This window comes from Rattus norvegicus, chromosome 2, assembly GCF_021556685.1.
Source record: "Rattus norvegicus strain SHRSP/BbbUtx chromosome 2, alternate assembly SHRSP_T2T, whole genome shotgun sequence".
In the NCBI taxonomy this organism is placed as follows: domain Eukaryota; kingdom Metazoa; phylum Chordata; class Mammalia; order Rodentia; family Muridae; genus Rattus; species Rattus norvegicus.
In genome coordinates this window covers 175,942,936-175,970,711 of record NC_141535.1, presented here as the reverse complement: position 1 = coordinate 175,970,711, position 27,776 = coordinate 175,942,936, and the positions used below count along the sequence as shown (strand labels likewise).

General features: G+C 47.3%; 1 protein-coding gene and 1 long non-coding RNA gene across 4 annotated transcripts; one reads left to right on the top strand and one right to left on the bottom strand.

Moving 5' to 3' along the window:
• Window positions 1–76: 76 nt before the first annotated feature.
• LOC147996350 (uncharacterized) lies at window positions 77–1,781 on the bottom strand. Its single transcript, XR_015676386.1, has 2 exons — window positions 1,728–1,781; window positions 77–737 (listed from the first exon to the last, which is right to left on the bottom strand). It is a non-coding gene; the product is annotated as an uncharacterized LOC147996350 (long non-coding RNA).
• Window positions 661–27,602, top strand: Syt11 (synaptotagmin 11). Of its 3 annotated transcripts, none has more exon segments than NM_031667.3 (4): window positions 661–946; window positions 10,259–11,082; window positions 22,453–22,573; window positions 23,524–26,588. In NM_031667.3, coding segments are annotated over 4 exon segments (1,290 nt in total). In that variant the 5' UTR covers window positions 661–912; the 3' UTR covers window positions 23,835–26,588.
• The last annotated feature ends 174 nt before the right edge of the window (window positions 27,603–27,776 follow it).

The window sequence follows — 27,776 nt, the reverse complement described above, 5'->3', positions numbered from 1 at the left end:
GGTCCCCAGCTCCGAAAAGAAAAAAGAAAAAAAAACAAACAAACAAAAAAAAAAAAACATGGACCAACACTGCCCAGAAGGTTTTAGGTCTTTATTATTGTTTTTTGCTTTTTTGAGATTGGTTCTTGTTATATACCTCAGACTGGCCCAAAACTCATAATCGTCATGCTTCTGCCCAGGATTGATCTTTAGTCAGTTTCTCAGGTCTAAATTTCTATAAATCCCTTTACTGTTTCAGGAGTGCTCTAAAATAATGGTCATCGATACTGAAAAACAGTATAGTTTTTTTTTTTTCACAATTTCTCAAACCCAGAAGGTTCAGTTTCTATCTATATAAACCCAGGCAACAAGAATTACAGCTTCAGAAGACGCTAAAGCGACTATCTTCCTCCCTTCTGTATTTGGAGACCTATCCAAGACTGCCCTTGACTCTCCTTCCTCACCCACTCGACTGCTATAGTCACACAGGAATGTGTGACTGAGCTAGCAGTGACACCTACACTTTTTATTGGGCTTTGAAATTCTAGCCACAAACGCCCACAGCCTGGGAATGGGCGGAGCCTCGTCTTCGGGAAAACTCGGCAGTGGGAGGGGTCTTCTCTCGAAGAGCTTCCGGAATCTTTCGGGCAGAGGCGGAGTCTTCTGCCGAGGGCCATTCGGAAAGAGGCGGAGCCTATGTCTCATCAGGACCAGTCTGACTGCACCTGCATCCTTAGCTCAGAGCATCCCTGGAGCATCTAAGAGAAAAACGCAGCTAGCAACCAAGGATCGTACTGTCGCAGGAGCAGTCGGCCATGCACCTTCCCCTCCCTTGATCTGGAGGTCTACAGCCGGGGCCTCGGTACTGATCGAGATTTCCAAAGTTGTCTGACCTCTGCAAAAGTGTTTCTATCAACAGCCTCTGATTACAACATGGCTGAGATCACAAATATACGCCCCAGCTTTGGTAAGTAGAGCCTGACAAACTAATTTGGGGGGACATCAGTGTCGTTGCAAAGCCAGATAGCTGAGGAATGGGCGGAGAGTAGAGTCCAAATGGGATTCTTTAATTGCCAGACCAGCCAGAATAGGGCCTGAGGTCGTGAGTAGAAGACTGTGGAGAGCCTCTGAATTTCAGCTGTGGACTGCAGGCACTGGCAAGGGCAGAGTGCCACCGAGGATAGGCAAGTCCAGGATGCTAAACCTAGATGGTAAACCCTTGATGGTGCACTGTCAGCACGACTGGAGGTGAGAAATGGCAAGCTTGCGGAGGATGTGAAACAGCCCCCCCCCTTTCTGGAGGAAGAGAGGTGGGGTAGGCCGAGCCCTCCCCTAGGGGCACGCAGGGCGGTGCCCCTTCCTCCCCCTCCTACTTCTGAGGGCTGCAGGAGAGGAAAGTGGCAAGGGGGATGGGACATCAAGATGGCAGCGTGGAGACTATGGGCTGGAAGCCAAGGGAGGCGGAGGCCTCCAGGGAAAGAGGGGTGCGGGGGTGGGGAGCACAAATGAAGCCACTCCTTAAGCCGGTCAGAGGGTTGCTAGGGCTGGGGTAAAATGCTAGCCCTGCATGCTTCATTCTGCACCGTAATGGTGTAGTCCTTCGCGGTGTTACCAAATGGCGCTTGGCGCCGCCGGGCGGAGAGATGACGTGATGTCTATTTCTGAACCTCCTGGCAGTGCCTAGGCGCCTCTTCCGGGGCCTTTGTTCCCTGTTTCCCTGGTCTAGCTTTTCAAAAAGGGGGACTCACCCGCGCCGGTGCTGGCAGGGGAGGCAATCCTGGCCTGGGGGAGGGGCTGGAGAGGCCCAGCCTGGGGGAGGCCGCTTTGTGTACCACAGAAAGCATTACGTCATCTCGGAGCGGCTGGTCCACGACCTAGCCCTTTGGGCTCTGAGAGCACTTTTACACTCCCTGGGGCAGAAAGCACTGTGGTAAATAGGTGGGAAAGAAAGCAAGAGAGGCTTGGCCACTTCCTTTCCTCTTGAGGAACTCCTCTATAACGTTTCAGGAGCGCAAACTTCTCATGCTGTGCACCAGACCACATAAATAAGTAAAATAAAATTGTTCTTCGATTGGAATAATTGAGTGAGAGTTGCTGCAAAGCAAACCTAGAACCTTCATATTCCTTAAGAAAGTATATCGGGGTTGGGGATTTAGCTCAGTGGTAGAGCGCTTGCCTAGGAAGCGCAAGGCCCTGGGTTCGGTCCCCAGCTCCGAAAAAAAGAACCAAAAAAAAAAAAAAAAAAAAAAAAAGTATATCGCTCAGACAATCCAGGTGTAAGCATTAGGTTCCAAAATTTAAGGTAGAGACACAAGTCAACTTAAAAAAAAAAATGGCTTTTCTCCGCTCCCAAGTAAGAGGTATATGGAACTGAACAGAACCCAATGTTCTGTATTCTCGCAACATAATAAGACATCAGATCTCAGAGAAAGCATCCAGACAATGGACCTTCACACCCCTCAGCCCTTGTTCCTGTTTGACCCCAAGGCTGGATTGACCCCCAAGGCTGGATCTTACTGTATTTCTTCGACTTTGCTTTCTGTCTCTATCCTTTAAGTCTTGAGTTTCCCAAACTGAAATCCATTTTGTGAGAAACCCAAGATTTTCTTCACATTCTTTTGCTTCTTAAACTCTCCTTTTCCAGCAGAGTCCTTCCTCTAATTACAATTCTAGAGCCTTTTGAAAGTAGATGAAACAGAACCTAGACTTGTGGTTTCTTTACTTCCTGAGTTCAAGGCCAACTTAGGGCTACTTCCTGAGTTCAAAACCAGACTGGACAAGGTCTTAAGACTGGTTTCAGAAAAACAAGCCAGGAATGGTGACTCAAGGCACCCCAGCACTTGGGAGACTGAGATAGAATTGTCATGAGTTCAAAGCAAGCCTGAGAGAGTCCAGTCAGTCTGGGCTAGAGAGTAAAACCTTGTCTAAAAAATAAAACCAAATAAAAAAGCGATCCAGGCATGGCGACTCACACTACAATCCTAGCACTGGGAAGGTAGAGTTCAGAACATTCAGAATTCATAGGCCAGGGCCAGGAAGATGCTGGATCAGGTATGGAGTACACTTCGGCTCAAACCTGACAGCCTGAGTTCTACTATTAGAGCCCACATAAAGGTGGAAGGAGAGAAAGGACTCCACAAAGCTGTCACCTATCTCTACCCATATACTCATGGCATGTCACACACACACACACACACACAGTAATTTTTTTTTAAAAAACATTTATTTATTTAATGTGCATGAGTACACTGTAGCTGTCTTCAGACACACCAGAAGAGGACATCAGATTCTATTACAGATGGTTGTGAGCCACCATGTGGTTGCTGGGAATTGAACTCAGGACCTCTGGAAGAGCAGTCAGTGCTCTTAACCACTGAGCCATCTCTCCAGCCCACATAGTAATTTTTTAAAGATATATTTATTTATTTTATGTATATGAGTACACTGTAAATTCAGACACACCAGAAGAGGGCATCAAATCCCATTACAGATGGTTGTGAGCTACCATGTGGTTGCTGGGAATTGAACTCAGGACCTCTGGAAGAGCAGTCAGTGCTCTTAACCGCTGAGCCATCTCTCTAGCCCAATTTTTTAAATATTAAGCAAAAAAATTCAAGGCCAGCTTTGACTAATCAGCCATTTTGAGGCCAGTCTGGGCTACATGACACTCTGTTTCAAAGAATAATCAAACAAACAAAATACCCAAGGAACTAAATTGCTAGCTTAACAGTTAGGAGAACTTGTTGCTCTTGCAAAGGTTCTAAGATTAATTCCCAGAACCCACATGAAGATTCACAAAGATCATAACTCCAGCCCAGAGAAATCAGTGTCCCTTTCTGAGTTTCACAGGCACCGGGCATACACAAGTGGTACACATGCATACAAGTAGGCAAAACACTCATATATCTAGACTAGTCACATAAAGATTAAATAAAAAACATTTAATATATTTTTAAAGAAATTAAATAATCTAATCTTTTTTAAAATTCTGGTCTGAGCAGAGGCTGAAGGAATTGGGAACATCCCATGTGTCTCCAGATCCCTAGACCCTTACAGATTGTTCTAAAGAGAACTGCCACTCTGACATTTCCATGGGTTACAAAGTCCTTTAAAGCCTGGCACTTGATGGAGGACACAGGTCAACATTCAATTAGACATGACCTTGAAAAACAAAAAGTAACCAATCAGGATTTTCTTCTTTTTTGGTTGAAACATTCATTCACTCTGTGTGCACAGACACACAGCACGGGACTACCTCGGATGTCAGTCCCTATCGTTCAATCTGCCAGAAAGCTCCTGACTGGGGAGTGGAGAGCCATGTCTTCATATTGGAGCCATTCTGATTGACCATGCACTTGTTTACATGGGGGTTTACTTAGCTTTTGCTAAATGTCAGAAACTCAGATTTGAAAACGAGCAGGATGGGATCTTTGCCTCCTAGCTTCTCCCTGAAAGCACTCATCTCCCCGAGTGCATGATGTAAGTGAACATGAGTGTGGATAAGGCCTGGACATGCGCATCACGCTTTCTTGTGTTGATAACAGCCTTTCTCCTTACCTGTATTACTCAAAAGTAAAGCTGTTCATGTCATGTCTTACTGGTTCTCAACTTTCATTGAGTGGTAAAACATTGTTAGAAAATTAGTGACTCCAGTTCTAAGGGATCTAACACCCTCACACAGATACACATGCAGAACACCAATATATATCATTAAAAACAAGTCATTAGGGGGTTGGGGATTTAGCTCAGTGGTAGAGCGCTTGCCTAGCAAGCACAAGGCCCTGGGTTCGGTCCCCAGCTCCGAATAAAAAAAAAAAAAAAAAGAAACAAACAAAAACAAGTCATTAGGAACTTTTTTAAAGAAAGAAAATTTCATGAGTACATGGTCCAATCTCCATTGGGAAATCCCTTTTATTATTTATTTGTTTACTTATTTATTTAGGATTTTGTTGTTGTTTGGAACAAGGTCTCACCATGAAACTCAGGCTGGCTTTTTACATTGGTTTTTATTTGTTTTTAGATTTTATTCATTGGGCTGAGTGGAGGCTGCCCCACACGTTTAATCCCATTGCTCAAAGGGAGAGGCAGGGGAATCTCTGTGAGTTCAAGGCCAGCCTGATCTTCATAGTGAGTTCCAGGACAGCCAGAGCTATGTAATGACACCCTGTCTAGGAAAAAAGTATTTATTTTTATTTTATATATATATGGGTGTTTTGTCTGAAAGTACGCATGAGTACCAGCAGGTACATGCCCATAGAAACCAGGAAAGACCACCAGATCTCCTGGAATTGTGGTTACAGAGGTTGTTAGCCATCATGTGGGTGCTGGGAATTGAACCTTGGGCCTGTGGAACCTGGGTCCAGTTCTCTTAACTGCTTTGCCAGCTGGGCAGCCCACAAGCTAGCCTTTAGCTTTGCATGTTTGATTACAATTGTGTGCTTGACCCTGGCTTGACTCTTTTAATTGAGTCCAAAGTATATTCCACAGCCAGTGCACACTGGTGCTGGTCTGTTCTACAGAGTAATATCAAATCAAACCTCTCCTGTGAAAATGCCTAAAGCAATTAGGATTAAGTCAATTAGTTTTTTAGTGTCTTTAAATTTTCATTTGACAGGGTTTCTAGCACCCTGCTTTTCTATTCTTCCCTACCCAAGACAGGATTTCTCTGTATCACACCTCTGGCTTCCCTGGAACTCAGTTTGTAGACTGCCTCTGTCTCCCAAGTGCAGAGATCAAAGGCCTGTGCCACCACACCTAGCCTGCCTTTCTATTGTTAACAGTGCACTCTTTATCTTATTTCTTTATTCATGTGTGCATAGCCTTAATTATGTTTTTGAAAAGTACATGTGGGGGTTTGGGGATTTAGCTCAGTGGTAGAGCGCTTGCCTAGCAAGCGCAAGGCCCTGGGTTCGGTCCCCAGCTCCGAAAAAAAGAAAAAAGAAAAAAAAAAGTACATGTGGAAGTCAGAAGAATTCCTATCACACGACTTCAACAGTCATGGCAAGAAGTACCTTCACCCTGTTTTTGTATTTTTTTTCTCCAAGCATCTCAATTACATATAATTTACCCATATACATAATCCAGAGACTGGATTCTGGTGGCGAAAGGGTCAGAAGTTAAACCTGCAATGGCATTAGCCAATCTGTAGTCCAAGGAAAAGTTCTAAATTCTCAGGCGCCTTGATTATAAACTAGGGACATCGTTGGTCCTATTCATTTGTTCCATGAGTTCTTTGATTCGTAATAAAAAGTCTCTATCATAATGCCTTCCAGGGGCCTAACAAGTGCACATTAAAATATCTGACTCAGGGGGCTGGAGAGATGGCTCAGTGGTTAAGAGCACTGACTGCTCTTCCAGAGGTCCTGAGTTCAATTCCCAGCAGCAACATGGTGGCTCACAACCATCTGTAAGGAGATCCGATGCCCTCTTCTGGTGTGTCTGAAGACAGCTACAGTGTACTTATATATAATAAATTAATAAATCTTTAAAAAAAAATCTGACTCAGGACAGAGATATTCATTATTGTCACCGCTGTGCAGGATGTCTACTGCAGATTCAGTTGCACTGCCGCCTATGAGAGGTAGGACTGTGTGTACAGTGTGAGTCAGAGCAAACCTAGTGTGGGCCCAAGCCTGTGGCCCCTGGTGTGCCCCTTTTCCTAACTAAGTTATTGCCTATGGGGGGGCAGACTTGTCAGTCTCCAGAGGGTTTTATGTTCACCCTGGATGTCTGCAATCATAGTGTCTTCATACCCTCTGCTTCTAAACTGTAGGTTGTTGAAGTAAACAGTGGACCAAGTCTCTGTTTTTGATAAAAGGTTTATTTTGGCTCGTGGTTTCAGAGAACACAGTCCTTTGTCCACTGGCCCCATGTCTCTGGCCCATGTCGGAACAGGTCCGCATAACAGTACAAACTGGACCACAACCATTTGCTTCTTGGCAGCTGAGAAGCCAAGACAGAGACAGAAGACAGCTCTGTTCTTACTAAATTTGTCTAATGAATAAAAGCAGACAGACAAACACAGGTCAGGGTAATAAGCAGGTAGAAAACAAAGAAGGTGACGAGTTGAGCAGGGGAAGCCTCTCTCCTGAGGTGAGCCTGGGCCCGTGGCCTCAAGTAATTGAGACAGTGAGCCCTGAAAATACCCGGTAAAGGAGATGAGGGTATTTAGGAAGAGTCTGGAACATGCTAAAATTGTATTTATTTCCTTAGTTCTTCAAACTTCCAGCTCTTCCTCTAAAATGTAAGCGGGAACTATGGGCCTTAGGTAGTAAAACCCATTTAGCTTCGATGAACTTAAGTCAGGCAGGTCCTACTTTTAGGGGAAAGAAAGTTCTAATGGCAGGGAAGAGGGAAGCAAGAGGACACAGCTCTGTGTCTTTAGTTATTTGCTTATCTAGCAGACAGTACCTTTGCATGCCTGCTAGGTGTTTTAAACACTGCCTTACACTAACGAGCAAAATGACCCGCCCTCACAAGGGCTACGTTCCAGGGAAGATAATAAACGGTAACATTATGAAACTGAGTACTATGGTTAGAGCCATACAGAGGAAGCTGGGGTCCAAAATTAGGGACTTTGAGGCCAGCTTTGAATTATAATGTAATTACTTCTGTAGAGACGGGATCTCAGGTAGCCCAGGTTGGCCTTGAACTTGATACCTTCCTGCTGCCACTTCCCTAGTGCTGGGACTGCAGGTGTAACCACCATGCTTGGTTTTATGGTGCTGAACTCAAACCCCAGGCCCCTCAGAGAAGCACTGTGCTGATTAAATATGCAGCCTCTTTTTTCTTTTTCCTTCTGAGACAGGGTTTCTCTGTCTAGCCCTGGCTGTCCTAGAACACACTCTGTAGATCAGGATGACCTGGAACTCACAGAGATCCATCTGCCTCTGCCTCTGCCTCCTGAGTGCTGAGATTAAGGGTATGCACCACCAGCACCCTGGCTAAGTTTGTGCTTTTAAGAAGAACAATGAATGCTAGGGATATAACCTAGCAGCGGACTGCCTAGCATGCTGGCTGCCCTGAGTGGGCTACATAGCCCAGAAATCAACTAATCAATCAATAAGCTACTTAAAGAGGGTCTTAAAAGAAAATTATATTTTAGGTAGCATGTGTGAAATTCCTTTAATTTCAGCACTCAGGAGTCAGAGGCATCCAGATGTCTGTAAGTTCAAGGGCAGCCTGGTCTACAAATGGAGTTCCAGGGCAGCCAAGGCTACACAGTAAGACCCTGTTGAAAGAAAGGAAGAAAGAAAGAAAGAAAGAAAGAAAGAAAGAAAGAAAGAAAGAAAGAAAGAAAGAAAGGAAGGAAGGAAGGAAGGAAGGAAGGAAGAGAGAAGGAAAGAAAGAAAGGAAGGAAGGAAGGAAGGAAGGAAGGAAGGAAGGAAGGAAGGAAGCAAGCAAGCAAGCAAGCAAGCAAGCAAGCAAGCAAGCAAGCAAGCAAGCAAGCAAGCAAGCAAGCAAGCAAGCAAGCAAGCAAGCAAGCAAGCAAGCAGGTTGGGGATTTAGCTCAGCGGTAGAGCGCTTGTCTAGTGAGCGCAAGGCCCTGGGTTCGGTCCCCAGCTGGGGGGTGGGGGGGGGAAGCAAGCAAAGGAAATGACATTTGACATTTTCTTTCTATTTAAAATGCTGAGCTGGAGATGGCTCAGTGGTTAAGAGCACCTGACTGCTCTTCCAGAGGTCCTGAGTTCAATTCCCAGGAACCACATGGTGGCTCACAACCATCTGTAATGAGACTGATGCCCTCTTCTTGTGTGTCTGAAGACAGCTACAGTGTACTTATATATAATAAATAACAGTGTACTTATATATAATAAATAATTAAATCTTTTTTAAAAAGATTTATTTAAAAAATAAAGTAAAACGCTAGAAAGTAATTGTTACTCCAGTGGACACTTGTATTTTAGGGACCTAGGACCTGAGATTTTATAACAAGTTAAAAAATATATGTTCTATAAACCCAGAGCTTCTTTCTTCCTTTCTTTCTTTCTTTCTTTCTTTCTTTCTTTCTTTCTTTTTATTTTCCATTTTCCATTTCCACATTTATTTATTCATTGTGTTGGGTGAGACACACGCACTAAGTGTACAGAGGTCAGAGGACTTTCAGGAGGTGTTGTTTCCCTTGTGATTACTGGAGGTGAATTTAGGCCTTTGACCTTGTGACAAACACCTTTGCCCCCAGAGCACCCCACTAGTCTTTTTTTTTTTTTTTTAAGGTGGAGTGTCATGGTAATCTAGAGACCGGAAGCTCACTAGATGAGACATTAGTCAGGCTAGCTCTGGCCTTGCAACAGCCTCCTGGCTCAGCCTCCCTCATGTTTGCAGGCATGAGGCACTCGTCATGGCTCAGTACTCTGCCGTCTTCATGCCCATTCTGACCATTCAGTCACCTTTCTGAGACCAACTAAATTCAGCACCATACCCTCTCCCCACACGGCTCTTAGTCAGTTAGCAAGAGCCTGGCTGTTCGAAGTCTGTATTGGGTGTACTGGAATGCCTCCCTGAAACCGACAGCACAGCTCATGCTGTGTGCGGGGGCTGAGGTGAACAGATTCCTGCACAAAAGGCGACCTTCAAACACTCCACTTTCTGAGAAGCACAAATCACACTGAACAGTCAAATCTGCAAGTGCTTTAAGGTTTTAAAAAAGAAGAGTCAGGGACTGTCAAGATGGCTTTTTGGTTTAGAGCAAAGACTGCTCTTCCAGAGGACAGGGTTCAATTCCCAGCACCCATGCGGTAGCTTGCAACCATCTGTAATTCCAGTTCCAAGTTACCAAACACCTTCTGCCCTCTATGGGCACCAGGCTCTGTTGGGCTGCACAGACAGACAGACAGACAGACAGACAGACAGACAGACATGCAGACAAAACACCCATACATCTACAATGTTACTAAATTTTTAAAAATATCAGATGAGACACTACATATAGGTACATTAAGAAGCTAAGTGAGCCAGACTTGGGAGGCTCAGACAGGCAATCTCTGTGTGATCCAGGCCAGCCTGGTCTACAGAGCAGTTTGCAGGACAAGCCAGGGTTACGTAATAAAACCTTGTCTCAGACAACAGTAGTTAGGCAAATGTGCTCTGTGAATGTGTTCTGTGGCTTTAGCAGGAAGGCAAGGGTTTGACTCCCCTCCTGGGCTGTGAGGGGCAAAAGCTCCAAAGCCTGGACTCCCACTGTGCAGGCTGAAGTGAGGATTAGTTTGGCCCCAGGAGAAGCACTCTCTTGACAGGAATGGAAGTCATGTTTTGATATAACTCTGGTCTCTGCCTTCAGATGTGTCACCAGTAGCGGCTGGCCTCATCGGCGCCTCTGTGCTGGTGGTGTGTGTCTCTGTGACTGTCTTTGTGTGGACATGCTGCCACCAGCAGGCGGAGAAGAAGCACAAGACCCCACCGTACAAGTTTATTCATATGCTGAAAGGCATTAGCATCTACCCAGAGACCCTCAGCAACAAGAAGAAAATCATCAAAGTTCGGAGGGACAAAGATGGTTCTCATAGGGAAAGTGGACGAGGGAACCTGTTAGTAAATGCGGAGTCTGGCCTGCTGAGCCATGACAGGGATCCCAGAGGGCCTAGCCCTGCATCTTGTATAGACCAGTTACCCATCAAAAGAGACTATGGGGAAGAACTGAGGAGCCCCATGACCAGCCTGACCCCCGGTGAAAGCAAGCCCACCTCCCCATCATCGCCAGAGGAAGATGTGATGCTAGGGTCCCTTACCTTCTCGGTGGACTACAACTTTCCCAAGAAAGCTCTGGTGGTGACAATCCAAGAGGCGCATGGGCTGCCAGTGATGGATGGCCAGACCCAGGGCTCCGATCCCTACATCAAAATGACCATTCTTCCTGACAAGCGGCATCGAGTGAAGACCCGGGTGCTTCGCAAGACCCTGGACCCCGTGTTTGATGAGACCTTCACCTTCTACGGCATTCCCTACAGCCAGCTACAGGACCTGGTGCTGCACTTCCTTGTGCTCAGCTTTGATCGCTTCTCTCGGGATGACGTCATCGGGGAGGTCATGGTGCCCTTGGCTGGAGTGGACCCCAGCACAGGCAAGGTTCAGCTGACCAGGGACATCATCAAGAGGAACATTCAGGTGAGGAGGAAGAGTGTGCAGGGGAGGGATGGTCCAAGGAAGCATGCCAGGTCTCAGTGAAGTAAGACGGGGGTCAGAAGAGAAACGGTAATAAAGACAGGCGACAGAAAAGTCACTGAGGTCTTGGCTATCAAAGAGAAGCTGCAGTCAAAGTATAACAGAAGGCCTGGCAGGTGCGTGCCTCTAAGAAGCAAATTCTGGGAGACTAAAGGACAAGTTGCTTCCAAACTTTCACTTAGTGGTTGGTATCCTGATGCCACATCCAGCTTGCTTGGAACAGACTGGTCCACCAGCCCTAGACCCATCACAATTTATAGGACAAAGGGGCGAACCTGGTGTTCCAGAACCTGTGTTCTTTCTTGAGGGAACATGCACCCCGCTGCTGAAAAAGTATAAAAATTAATTCTCTTTATCCTCAGCTTCCTTTCCTAGGTGGGTGTAAATGTTATCATGAGTACGTGTGTGTGTGCGCGTGTGTTTGTGTGTGTGTGTGTGTGTGTCTGTGTGTGTGTGTGAGTGTGTGTGTGTGAGTGTGTGTGTGTGTGTGTGTGTGTGTGTGTGTGTGCACGCGCCCAAGGGCACCAGACAGCATTGGATTCCTTGGAGCTGGAGTTCTAGGCAGTTAGGAGCTGCCTAATGTGGGTGCTTAAAACTGAACTGAGTCCTTTGAGAACAACAGGATCTCTTAACCATGGAGCCATCTCTTAAGCCCGTGTATTTCTTTTTTTTTTTTTTTTTCCTTTCTTTTTTTCCGGAGCTGGGGACCGAACCCAGGGCCTTGCACTTGCTAGGCAAGCACTCTACCACTGAGCTAAATCCCCAACCCCTGTATTTCTTTTTATAAGCATGTTACAACTTCAGTTTAGCGCAGCACTTCACTTTCCAGGCCCTAACCTTTAACACAGAGACCTTTCCTTGGTTTGCACTGGGAGGAAGATGAGGACCTCCACACTGCTCTTTCTCCCTCTTTCCCCGCTCAGTAATATTACTCTGGAACTAACATCCTAAGCACACAGCATGAACAAGCATGCCTCCAGAGCATAAATGACCACCTGTCCTGGAAAGCCACCCAAGTCTTTCACATGGGGGCAGAGCAGGGCTGCCAGTGCTCGACGCCTCAGCTTCTGCTTCCCAGATGCATGACAGACTCTTCTGTCCCCCTCAGCTGACTTCCGCACTAGGTCATGATGAGGAACCAGGTAACATGCCTGACGTATTATTACCCTCTCCTTATTGGAGAAAACACACATCACTGGCAGTGTTTGCAACCCAGAGGCTGGATGGAGTCTGAGAGACAGACTTAGCAGAGGAGCATGTTACTGACAGGGTACTTGTCTAGCATGTGAGAGACCCTCGATTCACCCCCCAACACATAGGAGAAAAATGGGAGGGGGGATTTGTTTTTTAGGGTTTTTTTTTTAAAGATTTATTTATTTATTTTATGTATGTGAGTACACTGCAGCTGTTTTCAGACACACCAGAAGAGGGCATCAGATCTCATTACTGATGGTTGTGAGCCACCATGTGGTTGCTGGGAATTGAACCCAGGATCTTTGGAAGAGCAGTCGGTGTTCTTAACCACTGAGCCATCCCTCCAGCCCTGGGGGGATTTGTTTTTTTAATGTTGACCAAGAATCTGATGGAGCTGAGGATGACCTTGCGCTCCTTGTTGTCCTCCCTGCATCCCATGTGCTAGGGTTTGGGTGTGTACCAGCGCACAGTTGGTGCAGTACTAGATAGAGTTAGACCCCAGGTCTCACACATGCACGTAAGCATGCACTCTATCAGCTGAGCTACATTTCCAGTTTTTATTGTTTTGTTTCGTGACACACAGGGTCATGGTATGAAGTTCTCGATGGCCTGGAGCTTACTATGTAGCCTAGGCTGCCTTTGGGTTTACACTAATCCTCCTGCTTTTGCTAATTGAGTGCTTGGGAACTTTTGACTTTTAGAACTGAGCATCATGGCAGAGGCCTGAAATCCTGGCCAGCTCTTGGTCTGTGAGATGAGAAAGCTTAGGAGTTGAGGGTCATCCTCAGCTAAAGGTAGCTGAATGTCGACAGAGGCTAGACTCTGTCTCACTTAGAAACACACACACACACACACACACACACACACAGGCTATGAATATGGCTGAGTTGGTAGAGTGTGTGCTTTTGAGTCACACAACCTTAGGTTGGATCCCTGGTCCCATATGAAATTAGGAGGTAGAAGCAGGAGGATCAGGGGTTCAAAGTCAGCCTTCCCTACAAGTTTAAGAACAGCCTAAAGTACTTGACATCCTAGCTCAAAAGGAAAAAGAGACATAACATGAAAGGACAGTGGAGACAGACTACAGAAGGGAAATGTCCCCTTTTCTGTCTTTTTCCCTTTTTTTTTTTGGAGCTGGGGATCGAACCCAGGGCCTTGCGCTTGTGAGTCAAGTGCTCTACCACTGAGCCAAATCCCCAACCCCCACTTCTGTCTTCTTACCACCTTCTTTTCCTCGGTACCTGCTCCCCACTTTCTAGTTTCCTGGCTCCCATTTACAGGACTCGAGTGCTTAGCCCTGTTTGTCCTGGAAGGAGGACCATTTCCAACACCACCCACCACTCTTCCAGGCCACTCATGTGCTCACAGTCTGGTACTATGGGGGTAGGGGCAGGGCTCTGGGCCGAGCTGCAGCTGGGAAAAGACTGGAAACAAAGCAATCAAATCTAGGGCACTGGGCAGAGCGCACAGACAATGGCATTTGAGTTCTTCGGGGGAGAGCCAAGTTTCTTCCCGCTTTATTAACTCCTCTCATGAGGATGAAGCCAGGGCTAGGATCCTGAGGCCCAGACAGGACAGCAGAGCTTGCCAGACTCCCACACTTCTGAGCCCTTATCTCAGATCAGCCACCAGGGAGTCTGTCCTTCATTCATCCCCAGGATCCCCAGGCCTCTCTCACTTCCCTGTTCATCTTTAAAAGGCACCATTTTTAGAGGGGCCGAACACACACTGAGCTGCAGCTTCAGCCCAGCTTGTAAAAGCAACCAAACCTTCCTTCCAAGGTTCCCGGGTAGGAGGGCTGAGAATATGGCTCAGCAGGCACAGTGCTTGTCCACCATGCACAAAGCCACACAAAGGTGTGGAGCACGTGTGTTTGTGTGCCCTTCCACCAGCCCCAGGGGAACTTTCTTTAGAGACGGGGGTCTCACTGTGTAGATCTGGACACCCTGAGCTATGCAGACCAGGCCTCTGTCTGCAAAGTCCCGGGATGTGCCACAATGCCTGGACTACAGAATTGATTTTTTATTTTTACTTTATGTGTATGGGTATTTTGCCTGCATGTATACTTGTGTGCCTAACACCCACAGAGGCCAGAAAAGAGCATTGGATCCCCTGGAACTGAAGCTACAGACGGTCGTGAGCTGCCATGGGGTGCTGGGAATCGAACCCGGGTTGTCTAGAAGAGCAGCCAGTGCGCTTGACTGCTGCGCTCTCTCCACCCGTGAAAATAATTTCTTAAGCAACTGCTTTGTTTTCTTTTATTGTACTTAATAATCATAAGTGAACTCACATTCTCATGCTAAGCCTGCAACGGGAGAGAAAGGCTTAAGAGGTACAGGCAGAGAGCTGGGAGAAGCCGACTGGCAGACGGGACAACAGACGCATGAGATGGCCTCAATGTTTCTCGGGTCATGTTGCTTACCTGAGGCAGTGTCATGGGAATGAGAGGATTTTTAAAATCCCAGATTTGCATGTGACCTCCAGATCATCCAGTCTAGCTGTTGGGACTGAAAGGACAAAGGAAAACATGTCAATAGTCCAGGGACAAAAAGAGAGCTGTTTCCTGTGGGGAGGGGAAGCCTCTGAGTGTTGGGGTTTTGTCTCTTGCATTTTCTCATGGCTGTGATTTAGAGCAGTGGTGGTCCTGCAGACTTCTGGTCCCACAAAAGGTTTATTGAGAGCACATAGGCCCACACAGTGCAGATTCTAGCTAGAAAATTACTCTGAAGGAGGCTACTTACAAGGAAGTAGGCCTGTCCTCGCCAGGTTTTCATTGATCCAAGCATGTCCTTCAGGATCCTGGGTCTAATCCACTGTGCCACAGCAGAGGCTCTGTCAGACATGGCTAAATCTCTTCTCCGTGCCTTTCTGCTCCCTTGCTTCATAACAGGTTCTTTGCCTGACTGGGCCCAGGGACTGGGAAGCAGCCTAGCTCCCAGGCATCAGAGGCTCAAAAGAGCCATTGACAGGGCTGCCTGAACTGAGAATTGAATAGAAAGCAAAAGGGAGGGGGCCAAGGGAGCAAGGAGATCTGGCCTTCCCTGCAGAATGATGGATGGCAGTCAGGTTGTGGCTGCAGGCTTCAGTAGCACAGAGGGGGGTGGTCATGCTGCCCAAGGAAAAGAGCCAGAGGAGGAGGAAGCCAGGAGATGGGTGGGTAACTGTCTGAGAAATGGTGGAGGGGAGAAAACGGGAAGGTCTGTTTCCCCCAAGAACTAGGATGGGGCACAGGGGCTCTGCAAGAACAGATGATCTGGGCACAGTCTAAGCAGTAACTAGGAAACGTATGCAACAGCTTTCAGGGTTTTGGTTGGAGAGAGGGTCTCCCCCAGACTACTGGATCTAGGTTCAAAGTTGCTCTCCCACATCTTTAGGCTTTGGAGCAGCTGGGTTAATGAGCACGTGTGGCCGTGCACAGCTCTAAGCCATAATCATATTTGTTAATTAGTTTGGAATTTGGTATTTTTTGTTTTTTGTTTTTTTTTTTTTTCTTTTCATTTTTTCGGAGCTGGGGACCGAACCCAGGGCCTTGTGCTTGCTAGGCAAGCGCTCTACCACTGAGCTAAATCTCCAACCCCGAATTTGGTGTTTTTTAAAATAAGAATGTATCCTCTTTAGATTTGTCTTTTATGCTCATGAGTGTTTTACCTACCCCTGCCTGGTTCCCTGGGAGGCCAGAGAGCGTGTTCCATTCCCTTCAACTAGAGTTATAGAGGTTGTGGGCTAACATGGGGGCACTGGGAACCAAAGCCAGGTCCTCTACAAGGAAAGCAAGCAATGTTCTCTGCTGAGCTGTCTCTGCAGCCTGGTTTTTGGAGTTTTGAGACGGGCTCTTACATAACACAGGATGACCTTGGACTCCTGACCCTAAGGCCTGTCACAGTGGGATTACAGGCGTGAGCTTTGCTCCTGTGTAGGTGGTCTAGGCAGTGGTTGGTGAGACTTCATGCGTGTAGCTTCTCTGATGTTTCTAGGGCACAGTCTCACAACAGACTTCCTGGACCTCTGGCTGTTACAGTCTTTTCTGCCCCGTCTGGAATGATCCCTGAGCCTTGGGTACAGGAGACATGCTGAACATTCCTCAGTTGAGACTGGGCTCCACAACCCTGCATTTTGATCAGTTATAAGTTTCTGGAGTGACCTGTTGCAAAGGAATTACCTTTTTTTTTTTCTTTATTAACGTGAGTATTTTTTTTTTTAATTCTTTTTTTCGGAGCTGGGGACCAAACCCAGGGCCTTGCACTTCCTAGGCAAGCGCTCTACCACTGAGCTAAATCCCCAACCCCAACTTGAGTATTTCTTATTTACATTTAGAGTGTTATTCCCTTTCCCAGTATCGGGCCAACATCTCCCAACCCCTCCCCCTCCCCTTCTCTATAGGTGTTCCCCTCCCCATCCTCCCCCCATTACCGCCCTCCCCCCAACAATCACATTCACTGGGGGTTCAGTCTTAGCAGGACCAAGGGCTTCCCCTTCCACTGGTGCTCTTACTAGGCTATTCATTGCTACCTATGGGGTCGGAGCCCAGGGTCAGTCCATGTATAGTCACAAAGAAATTACCTGATGTGGCGTAAGAACTGTGCTTTTCCTAGACCCTGGAGAACAATGGGATTTGACCTTGAATTTTTAAAGGTTTATTTATTTATTATATGTAAGTACACTGTAGCTGTCTTCAGACACACCAGAAGAGGGCATCAGATCTCATTACAGATGGTTGTGAGCCACCATGTGGTTGCTAGGAATTGAACTCAGGACCTCTGGAAGAGCAGCCAGTGCTCTTAACCTCTGAGCCATCTCTCCAGCCCTGACCTTGAATTTTGTATCCTGTCTTTTCCCCTCAGCACTGAGATTAGAGGTGTTCTCTGCTGCATTCAGTTTTATAAAGTGCTCAGGATCAAATGCAAGGCTTTGTGGATGCTCAGCAAGCACTCTGCCAGCTGTGTGGGATTATTATTATTATTATTATTATTATTATTATTATTATTCCCTATTCTTCCTCCACAATTCAAGCCCTAAAAATCTGTCAGTTCCTTTAGAAGGCAGGGACATTCATGAAAGATGACAACTCCAGCAAAAACAGCCATTCCTCAACTAAGTTGATCACCATTAGCCCTAAGGACAAGACCAAAACGTTTGTCTGTGAATTCTCTGATATGCGTGCAGGAACACAAACTCAGCTCCTCTCTCTCTCTCTCTCTCTCTCTCTCTCTCTCTCTCTCTCTCTCGTATTTATTTTACATGTACGAGTGTGTGCTTGGGTGTATTTATGTGAATTATGTGCATGCAGGAGCCCATGGAACTAAGAAGAGACCGTGGGATCCCTGGAACTGGAGTTACTATAGGCAGCCGTGAGCGCTGTGGATGCTAGTAATGGGTCCCAGGTCCTCAGTAAGAGCAGCAGGTGTTCTTGACTGCTGAGCCATCTCTGCGTCCCCAAGATCAGTTTTCTTTTGCTTTGTTTGTTTTGAGACAGAGTCTCTCTACATAGCCCTGGCTGTCCTAGAACCCACAGAGATCCTCCTGCCTCTGCTTCCCAGGTGCCAGGACTGTGCCTCTGAGGGTCATGTTTTTATTTATGTGTGTATACCTATTTTTCATTTACGTGTGTGAATGTTTGACCACGTGTATGCACCACATCATTCAGTGCCCTCAGAGGTCAGAAGACGTTGATCTCCTGGAACCAGAGCACAGGCATTTGTGAGCTGCCATGTGGGTGCCTGGAGTGGAACCAGCTCCTCTACTAAAGCAGTGCTCCTCCTCCGGCCAACATGTCGGCCCCCTGCTTAATGTTTCCAGTTAAACAAAGTACATATGTGTTTCAGTGTCTTCCTGTGTATGCACCATGTGTGTGCCTGGTGCCTGTGGAAGTCGGAAGAGGAAGATGGGATCAGATTCCCTGCATGTGGAGACTATGGATGACTGTGAGCCACCACTCGGGTGCTGGGAACTGAACTCGGTCCCCTCCAAAAGCAACAAGTGCTCTCTCTTAACTACGGATCTGCTCAGCCCCCGCTCATTTCATTCGAATGAGTCAAAGCTAATGCAGACTCAGCCAGCTGGTAGCTGTTCTATTGAACAGCTTCTCCCTGGTATTTTGGAAGGCATTTACCAGGGACATTACTTTCCCTGTGATTATAGCTAATTGTGAAAGTGAATTAGGGTCTCTTCTCAGATTTTTGGAATACGCCGAAAGGAAACAACCCAGGAACATGCAGGTTGTCAAGGACAACGGCTGTTTATTGGGCATGGATACATAGGTACAATCAAGAGCTGATCACGACAGTGAAATAAGAACATGTGGAGCTTCAGTCGAGCAGAGGAAAACCATGGAGTACAGTCTGAGTCTACTAGCTCCTTCTGTACTTCTATCCCGAAAGCCAAGGGCTGCAGCTGTGGCAGTGGCTGCGAGATGGATAAGGCCCTGAGTTTGATCTCCAGGACCACCTTTCTATTTAGAAAAAGAGGGCCAGAAAGATGGAGAAGAGAGAAGGGGCAGAAAGCTGAAGGGGGAAAAACTTTTTTTTTTTTTCAGATACAATCCCTACATAGCCCCGGCTGTCCCGGAACTCTGTAAACCAGGCTGATCCAAAGCTCACAAAGATCTACCTGCCTCTGCCTCTTGAGTGCTGGGACTTAAGACCACCACACCTGGAAGGAAAATCATCTTTTAAAAAGGGGGGACGGGGGCTGGGGATTTAGCTCAGTGGTAGAGCGCTTGCCTAGCAAGCACAAGGCCCTGGGTTCGGTCCCCAGCTCCGAAAAAAAGAAAAAAGAAAAAAAAAAGGGGGGGGGGGGTGGAATGTTTTCCAAGCTGGAGAGATAGCTAGTAGTTCTGAGGACCTAGGTCTTGCAGAGGACCTGGATTTGATTCTCAGAACCCACATAGCAGCTCACAACTGCCTGTGATTGAGTTCAAGAGGGGATCCAGTGCCCTCTTGTCTGACCTGTGCAAACCCTATGTGAATATGGTGCACAGACATGTAGACAAAGCACCTATACACACAAATAATAAAAAAAAAAAAAAACTTAAAAAATAAAATAGGGTCTTGCTCTGGTAGCCCATGCTCTGTGTCTTCAGTGTGTGACCCTGGGCCCTGGGCCTTGAAAGGCAATGATTTCTTAGTCTCCTGCCCTTGGACCCCAGCACTGACACAGGGAGCTATAAACCCAAACGCTGTTGATTAGCTAATCAGTGTCCGGTGTGGTACACTCCTCTACAGCACTTGGGAGGCTGAAGCGTGAGTCCAAGGCCAGCCACGGTGAGCTCTAGGCCAGCCAGGGCTACACAGTCTGAAAACCAGCAAATGTTCTGCAGCCAGAGAAGCATGGGTCTCTGTAACCCAGGCAACGAGAAGCTGAAGCTGGAATGGAGTGAGGCAGTCCCTGCCCGAACAGCAAGATTTGTTTTTTTCAAATGCAAAATAGAGGCAAATTTTAAAGCTGGAGAAACAAAGGAGGGGAGCGAGGAGCAGTGGGAAAGTCAGGCAGGGGAACTGGCAAGCAGGTCACCTTGGGAAATTACAGCAGGCTCCAGAGATTTGTCTCAAGGACTTACCTGCCCAAGTCATGCAGTGAGGCAGAATGAAGAGTTAACCCATCTCCTGGTTCCCACCATACAATTTCCAAAACATGTGAATGGTGTGTGTGTGTGTGCACTCACATGTATGGGGGTGCAAATGCATGTGGAGACCTAGGATTGAGGTCCATTGTCTTCCCCTATTGTATCCACCTGATCTACCAAGGCAGGGTCTCTCGCTGAACCTTGAGTTCACCACTCAGACTTTGTCAGACACTGGCTAGCCAGCTTGCTCCAGGTATCCCAGTCTCTATGTCCCCTGTGCTAGGATTATAAGCAGGTCAAACTCACACACACACACACACACACACACACTCACACACAGACACTCACACACACTCAAACACACTCACACACAGACACACACACTCACTCACACAGACACACTCACACACACACTCACTCTCACACACACACACAGATACTCACACACATGCACACACACAGACACACACACTCACACACACACACCCCTTGTTTATATATGGATATATGGCTTTGGGGGATCCAGACTCTAGTCTTCATGCCTGGGCAACAAGCACTTTATACACTGACTCATCTCCCCTGGCCGTTTTGGTGTTCTGAAATGCTCTCATCATATCTCTCAGGATGGCCTGAAACTCATTACATAGTCTAGACTAGCCCTCCTCCCAAGTGCTGAGAATTAGGTATGCATTGTACCCTAGGTCATTCCTTCTACATTTCTGAGGATTGAATCTAGGGTGCCCACGTGGTAAGCACAAAGGCTACCACTATCCTACAATTCCAGCCCATAGTTTTCAAAGAAATAACCATTTTTTGAGACGAGGTTGCATTATTCTTTTCTGCTGTGTAGATCGGGCTGATTTCAAACTCACAAGGATCCACTGGCCTCTGCCTTTTGAGTCCTGAGAGGTAAGGTCTGTGTCACCACACCAACTCAAGGACAAACATTTTGAGACAAGGTCTGTGTAGTTCAGGGGTTGGACTGACTATGACCTTGAGCTGCTCCTCTCAAGGTCTGGTGTTATATCTGTGCATAGCCACACCCGGTTCAAGTTTATGTGTGGGGGCCACAGCTGACGTGAATACCTTCTCTGGTCTTGCTGTCGTGCTTGCCGTGCTGCACGGGTGAAGTCAGAAGGGAGCCAGCAGGAATCGGTTTTCTCACTTTGTACTTTCCAGGGTTGAAATTTGATAGTTGCCTGCTGTACTCCATGGGCCATCCTACCACTCACCCTTTCTTCGTTGTTTGTTTATTGAGATGTGGTCTCTCTACATAGCCCTGGCGGTCCTGGAACTCACTCTGTAGACCAGGCTGCCCACTGAGATCTCCCTGCCTCTACCTCCCAAGTGCTGTGGTCGAAGGTACACCACCACACCTGGCCCTCTGTGTCTTGAAATGGAATCTCTCACTGAATCTGGAACCGGGGGTTCAGGATTCACCCAGGCAGGTTGACCTGGGATCTGCCTGTCTCTACTTCCCAGCACTGGGATCCCTGGTGTGAGCTGCCGGGATGGTGATCTGGATTCTCCTTTTAAGTTTCACACCAAACTCAGGTCCTCGTGCTTTCAAAGCAAACACTTTACCAAGTGGCCATCTGCCTGCTCCCCCGTTTGTTTTTAAACTTATGTGTCTATGTGAGTGTGTACCATGTGTGTGCAAATACAACTGAAGTCCAGCGGTGGGTGCTGGATCCCTTGGAGCTGGAGTTAAAGGCAGTTGTGAACTTCCTTTGGAAGGACAAGTGCCCTTAGCCACTGAGCCTCCAGCACTCACCCCCCAATGCTAAGAACCAAATTAGAGACTGCTACATGCTGGACACAGCTGCCGCTTACAAAATTTGGTTTACCCAGTCTTCCTAATGATGCTGTGAGGGAGGGCTTCTGTTTTATGGAGGAAGGAGCAGAAGTTCGAGAATGTTTAATAACTTGTGACAAAACACTGAGTAGAAGTAGCCTGAACCAAGCTGGCAGATAACTGCTAACCAAACACTCAGAGCTGGAGGCAGGAGGATCAGTAGTCAATCCAACCACCCTGTAGAGAGTTTGAGGTCCCTGTGGGGCCAGAGAGAAGGAACGTGAGTGAGTATACCGCAGGGTAGCTCAGCAGAGCACTTTTTTTTTTTTTTTTTTTTTTTTTGAAACAGGTTCTCACTATACAGCTCTGCAGGTTCTCACTATACAGCTCTGCAGGTTCTCACTATACAGCTCTGACTGGCCAGGCTAACCTCAAACTCCTAAGTCTACCTCCGGAGTCCTGAGAGTTGACTGCCCAGCTAGTGGTGGAGTACTAGCCTAGTATTCAGGAGGCCCTAAATTCAATTCCCAGAACCACCCAAAAAAGAGGGCAGGGGATGGACACAGGAATCAGCTTTAAATTGGCCAGGGAAGGTTTCAGAGCTCTGGCAGTCTTGATGGTGTCTCTGTACCTCGCCTGAATCCACACCCCTTACTTGGCCCTGAGCACACCCACACGCAGGCTCTCTTCCCTCTCCTCTGCACAAGGCTGTCTAGTCTCCTGCTCTCCTGCCAGGATCTAACCTGAGGTCTCTCCCTTACAGAAGTGCATTAGCAGAGGGGAACTCCAGGTATCTCTGTCATACCAGCCCGTCGCACAGAGAATGACAGTGGTGGTCCTCAAAGCCAGACACTTGCCGAAGATGGATATCACCGGTCTCTCAGGTAGCAGCTATTTACTTCAACCCATTTCTTTGACTGAACCAACCGTACCCCACCCCTCACCGTGGTCCTGAGATACTCCATGTCCAGACCCCTTTCACGGTCCGCCTACTCCTCCGTCTGTGCTTGTTCCCCGTGACTAGCCAATAGGTGTCCACAGCCACAGTGGTGCTTGTGGTAAACCAACAAGGGCATTCTAAATCCCATGCATGCTGGAGCGGTTACCTCAGGTGAGACTTATAAAAGACTGCAGGTAATCTGTTCATCCCCATGTCCTTGACAGTGCTTCCTGATTTCTGCAGGCCTCTACCTCGTTCTACACCCCATACCTGCTCAGTCCCCCTGCCCCCACCCCCAGTCTAGGCAGCCAGACTCCTGGGTGGCCTGTGTGTTTTTATGGTGCAGTCACTGAAGCCCTGATGGTCAGTCAGCAGAGTCTCTTCCACCTAAACCAGTGGTTCTCCACCTTCTTAAACTGCAGCCCTTTAACACAGTCCCTCATGTTGTGGTGACCCCGCAACCAAAAACTTATTTTCATTGTTACTTCACAACTATAATTTTGCTACTGTTATGAATCATAATGTAAATCTATGATATGCAGGACATCTGCTATGACCTCTGTGAAATGGTCCTTAAACCCACAAAAGGGTCTTAAACCACAAGTTGAGAACCACTGTACAGATTCTTTTTCTTAAAAGATTTATTTATTTTTGAGTACACTGAAGCTGTCTTCAGACACACTAGAAGAGGGCATCAGATCCCATTACAGATGGTTGTGAGCCACCATGTGGTTGCTGGGAATTGAACTCAGGACCTCTGGAAGAGCAGTCAGTGCTCTTAACCGCTGAGCCATCTCTCCTGCCCACACCGTTCAGATTCTAAACACAGGACTACCACACATTAGAGGACCGTATCATAGACCTGTCTCTCTTCTTCTCTTTGGGGGGCTCCAGATCCTTATGTCAAGGTGAACGTCTACTACGGCAGAAAACGCATTGCCAAGAAGAAAACTCATGTAAAGAAGTGCACTTTGAACCCCATCTTCAATGAGTCCTTCATCTATGACATCCCCACCGATCTCCTGCCTGATATCAGCATCGAGTTCCTTGTCATTGACTTCGATCGTACTACTAAGAATGAGGTGGTAGGGAGGCTGATCTTGGGGGCACACAGTGTCACAACCAGTGGTGCAGAACACTGGAGAGAGGTGTGCGAGAGTCCCCGCAAGCCTGTAGCCAAGTGGCACAGTCTGAGCGAGTACTAACCCTGGGGCCAGGCGGGGAGGCACACACGGGGAGAGGTGACAGAGAAGCTGACTCAAAACCTCATTTTAGTCGTAGAAGATTTCTTACAGAACAAACCACACGAAGAACCTCACACTCCACACGGCTGCAGATTGGTTCTTAGCGTGAGGATTGCTTTCTTCTCTGCAAGGCACTAGACGATCTTTTGTTTTTTAAAATGAGGGGGGAAGAGAAGGGAAGACCCCAAGTCTATATATAACAATGTAACCTTATACTTGCATGTCTAATACAAACAAGAAATTAGCCTAACAATATCAAGTTGCAGATTTTAATCCATGAAAATTGTGTTTTGTGCCGAACTGTATTTGCTGATCCCCTGAAATTGGCCTCTCTTTATCAGGCTTCTCTGGGTTATTCCAGTTTTCCATCACCGCAGGAGAAAAGTCTGCTCTTGTAAAGCCCCATGTCCCCATCATCCAGTCCCTTTTGCTGTCACCTCTCACATCTCTGCTCTTTGGCTGAGTTACAAATCCTGAGGTCTGTAGTAAGTGAGGAAATGAGTGGGGTTTCCAGGAGAAAGAGTGGTTGAGAATGGGATGTGTGGGTAGTAGGCAGCCAGTGACTAGAGATTCCCCTGATGAGCTCAGGAGGAGTGGGGCTGGACTTAGGACTCTGATTTCTCCAGAAGGAGCAATGGAGGGTTCACCTAGAGCGAGGTACCTGTGAACAGTACCAGCGCGTCCTGAAAGCTGCTTGCAGGTCAGGGGACCAGGGGATGAAATAAGATGTCCATGTGGCCCTCTGTGGTGGGCTCTTCATCAGTGGTCAGCAGTCCCAGGTTTGTAAGGTTACACTGGCTTTTACTTTTCCAGAACTGTGCCGGGCGCTCAGGCATCTCTTCATTATGTAGCCAACACAGGTTGCTTTCTGTTTCCTAAGGAAAACAGGCCTCAGCCCCTGAGCTTTAGAGTGGTGGCTCTTAAGAAAGCCGAGTGGGGCTGAGTTGTAAGACCGTATGAATGCCTTCCGAGCTCCACTCTCCTCAGCAGAAGCTCACGGCTGGAGAACTGGGAGTCTCCCCACACAGTGAAGGGTGGAAACCAAAGTTCCACCATGTCTCTGCCACTGCACCAGACAGTGTAGAGCTTGTGCATCGTCCTGGAGCCCAGACCCAGGTCTCCACGCGGAGACTTCCAGAGGAAACGAGCGGTGAGCTTGGATGGGCAGTGCCTATTTTGACAGCCTGAAGAGGACCTCAGTCAAATAAGAGATAGCTTGATCCAGGGCCTGAACAATTAGCTGTAACTGAAGTGCCCACTTCCCTGAAGGCCATCACTTTCTAGCTTGCTTCTGAGAAGGGGTGGACAAGCTGACTTTCCATGGAGAGGGTTGGTGACAATGCCTTTGGTGGTTCCCCTCGTGCTTGTGGATCTGAATCCACTCTGCGCCCCCCCCACCCCACCCCCCAACCTCTCATTTGATTTTGTTTGCTTGGTTTTGTTCTTTTTCTGCCGACTCTTGGCAAGGCAGAGCAGCCCTGTACAGACGGGAAACCCCACTGTACTCTTGCTCCTGTCAGCCCTTAAATCCCATAATCTGACTCAGTGTCTCACCATCAGCTGGGATCGCACCACTAGTCTCCGTCCTTTAACCCATGGAGTGTAAATAGTGTATCATACGTAGAAGAAAATACTTTTTGTTTTCTAAAAAGGCATTTTGACATAGTTTAACGAAAACCCGGCAGGAGCATTCTAAGCCCCATTAGGGAAAACGATTGAAACGGTTCCTCTTCGTCGCCTTAATGTGTAGAGATCAGAAGTCACTGCGCAGGCCCTGTCTCCTTGGGAGAAGGGATGCGAAGTGACAGGTGGAGCCTGGCCTCTGTCCCGCTGTGTGTGCCTCTGTAGCTCCCCCTGAGAAGTCTGGGAAACAGCCTCACCATGCTCCTCCTCCTTCCCCGTGCCCCTGCAGCTCGATCCTTTGCATCCTCTGGGTCTGCGGAGCGCGGGTGCTGGTAGGGGAGCCTGTACTTCCACAGGCTCGGGGCTGCCAAGAAAAGGCAAAGGGGTGGGCAGTACAGGATCCCTCCCTCCTACCTCAGGCCTGATCCATCATGGACTTGGTATCCTAACGCTTCTTAGCGGACTCTGGCTTTCACACATGTTCTTCACAGAGCTCACGGCTGTGGGCAGAGGCAGAACGCCTCTCCCTGGCCATTGAAAGACAAGAGAGTCACATCCTAGCTTTTGCACAAGGCTCTTGTGGTTAGGAATAGGTTAGGGAAAGGTCACTCCTGATTTCCCAGCAGCCAGTCTGTCTGTGGAGATTTCTTGACTCCTTGGGGACTCTGAGAACTGTTCCCAATATCAGAAGTTCCCTCTTGAGTTCTCCTTCTTTCAGCTCTCGGCATGGCCACAGTGTGCGTCTTGGTGGGCAGTGCCATGCTGGAGAGCAGATCTCCGTGCTGTGGGGCCCAGGGGGACCTACTTAGGAGGGGATATGGGAGACTTTATTACTGGTCATAGTGACATTGCCCTCACCACAATCCCTCTCCAAAGTGGTCGTCTTTCTTTACCTTGTGTCTTCTCTTGTAAAAATAAAACTCAAAAATAAAAGTGTCAAGTTAAAAAGAAAAAAAAAATGGAAAAAGCTAACACGAACTGTGTGAAGTTGCATAACGCTGTGACGCTAACCTGCAATGTGTAATGCTATCTTGTATGTGGACCTTGTCAATGCGCCACACACGTGCAGAATAAAGACTGACTCAGACTAAACAGGCGCGCTGGACAGCCTGGTTCTTTTGAAGTTGGGTGACTGTGATTGTATATAGCACTCAACACACACACACACACACACACACACACACACACACACACACACACACACACACGATGCTCTAGGCCAAGACTTTTAATTCTTTTTTCTCATGAGCCCCTTTGAGAAACTGTTACGCAGCTCTGAGTTACAGGCCTCTAAAACAGGTGTGATCTATAAGGCCACACCCACCAGGGGAAAGGACGGGAGTTTTTTGGTTTTAGATTTATTTATGTTTAGGGGTATTTGCCTGCTTATATGTATGTGTGCCGTGTGTGTGTGTGTGTGTGTGTGTGTGTGTGTGTGTGTGTGTGTGTGTGTAACAGATGGGTACTGGGAGGAAGCCTAGGCTCTCTGCAAGAGCAAAAAGCACCCTTAACCTCTGAGCCATCTCTCCAGCATCTGAGATGGTTTTAGTATTGATGATTACCCTGCTCCTCTAAATGAAAAGATTTATAAAAAATAATATATTTATATATATGTATAAATAAAAAAAAGATTTATTCCAAAATGAAACACTACTCCAGGGCTGGAGAGATGGTTCAGTGGTTAAGAACACTGACTGCGGGGTTGGGGATTTAGCTCAATGGTAGAGCGCTTGCCTAGCAAGCGCAAGGCCCTGGATTCAGTTCCCAGCTCCGAAAAAAAGAAAAGGAAAAAAAAAAAAAAAAAAAAAAAAGAACACTGACTGCTCTTCCAGAGGTCTGAGTTCAATTCCCAGCAACCACATGGTGGCTCACAACCATCTGTCATGGGATCTGATGCCCTCTTCTGGTGTGTCTGAAGACAGCTGCAGTGTGCTTATATACATTAAATAAATCTTTAAGAAATTATTTATTAAGGCCCTGGGTTCGGTCCCCAGCTCCGAAAAAAAAAAAAGAACCAAGAAATTATTTATTGGGGTTGGGGATTTAGCTCAGCGGTAGAGCGCTTGCCTAGCAAGCGCAAGGCCCTGGGTTCGGTCCCCAGCTCCGAAAAAAAAAAAAAAAAGAAAGAAAAAGAAATTATTTATTATGTATATAGCATCCTGCCTGCATGTACACCTGCAGGCCAGAAGGGGCACAAAATCTCATTATAGATAGTTACAAGTCCCAAATGGTTGCTGGGAATTGAACTCAGGACCTCTGGAAGGACAGCCTTAGTCTCTG

What these genes read in the sequence shown, in the direction of transcription:
- Syt11 (XM_087632058.1), top strand. Translation starts at nt 913, where the DNA reads ATGGCTGAGATCACAAATATACGCCCCAGCTTTG. An exon ending in AAATATACGCCCCAGCTTTG is followed by an intron (nt 947 to 10,258) that starts GTAAGTAGAGCC and finishes CTCTGCCTTCAG; the next exon opens with ATGTGTCACCAGTAGCGGCT. An exon ending in TCATCAAGAGGAACATTCAG is followed by an intron (nt 11,083 to 22,452) that starts GTGAGGAGGAAG and finishes TCTCCCTTACAG; the next exon opens with AAGTGCATTAGCAGAGGGGA.